We start from the raw sequence: 4,343 nt of genomic DNA, 5'->3' as shown, positions 1-4,343 counted from the left end.
CATCATCAAGTTTTAGCTTATTCTTAACAAAAGTGATTATTCCGTTCTCAGTGTTTAAAGCTTGTTGATTTGCTATTTATTTTTTAGAAGAATTTTTTTAGAGGCACATCATAGTGATGTATATTTCAGATTCAATTTTTTTTTATTTTATAACAACTTTTACATATCAAAACTTTGCAACATTTTACCAGTAAGGGGAATAGGATTTATGAATATCTGAATTTCTTAAATATAATATCAAATATTTCATCCTGATGTATATATGAAATGTTATGTAGATGAACAGAACTTTGTTGATGCTAGAAAAAATTACCTCTATAATCTTTACACCCTTTTTAAGAAAAAAAGGGAAATAACAAGATTCTTTTTATGAAATCCTCCTTTTTTAAAGAAAAAGTTTTATAGGTAAACAAAGATACAAATTTGTGTCGTTTCAATGGGAGATTAAGTTATTGGGTTAGCACTTGTAGGAAAAAAATGTGGTAAGATGCATTGTAATTAAATAATAAAACTATATAACTATAACATAAATATGTTTAAATGCGTGTATTGAGCATTAGTCTATATTTTACATTTCCCACAATATTGAACAGTACCTTTTGATAATCCACATACCTTTACATGTATTAGAGAGAAAGGGTGAGAGAGAAAAAAGTTAGATATCATAGGTAATCAACTTTAATATAAAAGAAAAAGCCAAAATTTCCCTCACTAACAAGAAAAGCACAAAACCCACACAATATCTCTCATGCAGTAATTGCTCTTTGTGTTCCAAACAAAGTATAAAAAGAACATAGCTATCTGCATCCTCTTAAGTAGTTATTAGTAGCCTTTGTTTTGCACTATCTCATTTGATCCAAAACTCCTTTTTTTAAAGTCTTTTCTAACACTTCATACTCTATATAACACTATATCTCTGTGTAGTAGAGAAGAGGCAATTAAGTTGATAAGTTAATTATGAGAGGAGGTGTTTGCAGTATACAGCTTCAGGCTCTAACACCTGAAGCTGTAACTGTTGTTAAACAAGCTGTTAACATTGCAACAAGAAGAGGCCATGCACAAGTTACTCCTCTTCATGTTGCTAGTGCCATGCTTGCAAATTCCACTGGACTTTTCAAAAAGGCTTGTATTCAATGCCATTCTCACCCTCTTCAATGCAAGGCTCTTGAGCTTTGCTTCAATGTTGCACTCAACCGTTTACCAGTTTCCACTTCAAGTCCACTTTTAGGACCTCATTATTCCTCTCCTTCACTTTCCAATGCCTTGGTTGCAGCCTTCAAAAGAGCTCAGGCTCACCAAAGGCGCGGAACGATCGAGAGCCAGCAGCAGCAGCATACTTCTTTAGCATTGAAAATCGAGGTGGAACAGCTTATAATCTCAATCCTTGATGATCCTAGTGTTAGTAGGGTCATGAGAGAACCAGGTTTTTCTAGCACCCTTGTTAAAAGCAAGGTTGAACATTCTATTTCTGTTGAAGTTTGTTCACAAAAACCTCTCTCCAAAGATATTAACACTTCTACTAAGCCTCAAGTTCTTGGTGGTAGTAATAGCACTAGTTATGTCTCCTCATCTAGACCCTTTGGTCAAGTTGAGGGTTCATTCATTAAGCCTATAGATTATGTTAATAATGATGATGTGACTAGTGTTTTGAGTGAATTTGTGAAAAGGAGAAGAAACATTGTTATTGTAGGAGAGAGTTTAACTAATGCTGAGGGAGTAGCTAGGGGAGTGATGGGAAGGTTTGAGGTAGAAAATGTTCCTAGAGATTTGAAGTATGTGCAATTTGTGAGTCTTCCTATTATGTACTTTAGAAACATTAGCAAGGAGGAAGTTGAACAGAAGTTTGAGGAGGTTAAGAGCCTTGTGAAAAGCTATGTAGGAAGAGGGGTTATTCTTTATTTAGGTGATCTAAAATGGTTGTTTGAGTTTTGGTCAAGTTATTGTCAGCAAAGAACAAAGTACTATTGTTCTGTGGAACATATGGTCATGGAGCTTAGAAAATTGGTTAGTGGAAGTGTAGAGAATAGTAGATTATGGCTTATGGGGATTTCAACTTTTAAAACATACATGAAGTGCAAAATATGTTCCCCTTCACTAGAAAGTCTTTTGGAGCTTCATCCTTTTACAATTCCTGTTGCCAACCTGAGCCTAAGTTTGAATCTTGATAGGTAATTCTATATTTATTTATCTATTGCTTGTTTCAGATGCTTGTTTTTTTATTCCCTATTTAGATTCCTCTCTTTCCTTGTCCTATTATGTGTTTTATTGTAATTAATATTGTTCTTGTTTTTTCACATTATTTTAGTGATTTTCAAGATCAGGAGAGAAGCAAGGTAATTTTCAAGGATGTGACTTTTGAAGATATAGCAGGAACCAAAAAGCATCTAACTTGTTGCAGAGATTGCTCACTAAATTTTGAAAAAGAAGCTAAGAACATAGCTAGTACAAGCAAGAAATTGCGCATTGCAGACTTGCCATCATGGCTCCAAAATTGTAAGCAAGAGAGAAGTCACATAATGGAATATCAGGTTTGTAATGATTGTGTCATAATAGTCACACTTAGTTCAGAAAAAATATATATATTGGCAAAAAAATTGAACCACTTCTGATTTTATTCTATATTTTATTAATTCTGAAGCAGGAAAATGAAAGGCTTGAGGATATATGCAAGAAATGGAACTCATTTTGCAATTCAGTACACAGAAACCATTCCATTATTGAGAAACCAGTTTTGTTTGCTTCATCATGTCCTTCATCTCCAACTTCTGTTTCTTCACATGAAAGAAAGTTTAACTTACATCATAGCCACCTAAATTGGCCAATCATTTCTGAACCAAGAAAATCATTGAAAGAATGTGAGTTACACACTGAAACTGGTGCTGATGATTGCCATGATAGCAACTTCATAATGTTCATGCCAGAAACCAATGTCCCTAAGCCAGATCTTCTGTCAAATCCCAACTCTAGCCCCAACTCAGCTTCTTCAAGTGAAGCATTGGATGGTTTAGATAACACTCAAATGTTCAAGGAACTTAGTGCTGATAATCTCAAGATTCTATGTGATGCCTTGGAGCAAAAGGTACCACAACATAGAGAAATGATTCCAGAGATTGCAAGTACTGTTCTTTGTTGTAGATCTGGAATGAAAAAAGTTGAGAACCACTTGATGAGAAGAGAACATAGGCAAGAAACTTGGTTGTTATTTTTAGGTGCACATTCTCAACCCAAAGAGAATATCTCAAAGGAGCTAGCTAAAGTTGTTTTTGGCTCTTATAACAACTTTGTCACAATTGGCATGAGCAATTTTTCTGATTCCACTGAAGATGATTCAGACAAAAGGAAGAGACCAAGAGATGAATTAGGAAGCACTTATCTTCAGAAGTTTGGTGAAGCAGCCAATGAGAACCCTCATAGGGTGTTCTTTATGGAAGACTTGGACCAAGTTGATTACTTTTCTCAAAAGGGTGTTCAGAAAGCAATTCAAAGTGGGTCTATAACACTTCCTGGTGGTGAATCTGTTCCTCTCAATGATGCTATTGTCATTTTCAGTTGTGAAAGTATCAGTTCATTGTTAAGATCTCCTCCAAGAAAATTACCACATGCTGAAAACAAAGGAAAAGAGAATATTGATGATAACTTGGAGGAGAAAATTCCTAGTCTCTCTTTGGATTTGAACATAGCCATTGAAGATGATACTAGAGGTGTGGCTTTAGGTGGAGGAAATGGTATACTAGAGTTAGTTGATAAGCAATTTAATTTTAACATGCAAAAATTGTGAATTGTGATAGGAAGGGAGAAAAATCTTCTATGTTAAATTTGAGCTTTACTCATGTTTTTTTTCTTTCATTTTTATGTTGTTGATGTATTTGAGTTATATTTTTAGCGGGGGAAAAAATATGAGTGCAAACGTTACTAGCTATAGATACAGCTTGATATGCATTTGTACGTGAAGCTTGGATGGGGATGGTATAGTTAGGGATGAGTCTGTGAATATGTTCATGTAATATTTGTTAGCATGTAATAGGATTGATGTTCTGACTAAAGTATTATATATATTCTAAGCACTTCTGATTTTGAATTCAACAAATTTTCTTCATATTTTATATCTCATTATTCAGGACAAGATATACCAAACCAATCATATTATGCTATGTTAATTTAAAAGATTAAATATTCATAACTTTATCAATCTTTGATTCATTATCATTGGTTAGAGATAGAGTTGGAGACATCTTGTATATTGTCTTCATAATTTTCGATGAGTTAACAAAGCAATAATGCTCAATATCATACTCATATAGTTGTGGTTAGGATGAGAACAAAGATCACCTATCTAGTAAAAA

The 4,343-nt window shown here is 33.9% G+C and overlaps 1 protein-coding gene across 2 annotated transcripts; it reads left to right on the top strand.

Annotated features, from left to right (window-relative positions):
• Positions 731–4,064, top strand: LOC109335024 (protein SMAX1-LIKE 3-like). Of its 2 annotated transcripts, none has more exons than XM_019571059.1 (3): positions 731–2,168; positions 2,306–2,528; positions 2,639–4,064. In XM_019571059.1, exons 1-3 carry the CDS (start codon positions 958–960, stop codon positions 3,776–3,778), a joined length of 2,574 nt encoding a protein of 857 aa, XP_019426604.1. In that variant the 5' UTR covers positions 731–957; the 3' UTR covers positions 3,779–4,064. The 2 variants fall into 2 exon arrangements, with proteins under 2 accessions (XP_019426604.1, XP_019426606.1); XM_019571061.1 differs by having other exon boundaries at positions 732–2,168; positions 2,642–4,064.

This window comes from Lupinus angustifolius, chromosome LG20 (assembly GCF_001865875.1).
Source record: "Lupinus angustifolius cultivar Tanjil chromosome LG20, LupAngTanjil_v1.0, whole genome shotgun sequence".
Lineage (NCBI taxonomy): Eukaryota > Viridiplantae > Streptophyta > Magnoliopsida > Fabales > Fabaceae > Lupinus > Lupinus angustifolius.
This window is presented reverse-complemented; position numbering and strand designations above follow the sequence as displayed.

What these genes read in the sequence shown, in the direction of transcription:
- LOC109335024 (XM_019571059.1), top strand. Translation starts at nt 958, where the DNA reads ATGAGAGGAGGTGTTTGCAGTATACAGCTTCAGGCTCTAACACCTGAA. An exon ending in CTAAGTTTGAATCTTGATAG is followed by an intron (nt 2,169 to 2,305) that starts GTAATTCTATAT and finishes ACATTATTTTAG; the next exon opens with TGATTTTCAAGATCAGGAGA. An exon ending in GTCACATAATGGAATATCAG is followed by an intron (nt 2,529 to 2,638) that starts GTTTGTAATGAT and finishes TTAATTCTGAAG; the next exon opens with CAGGAAAATGAAAGGCTTGA.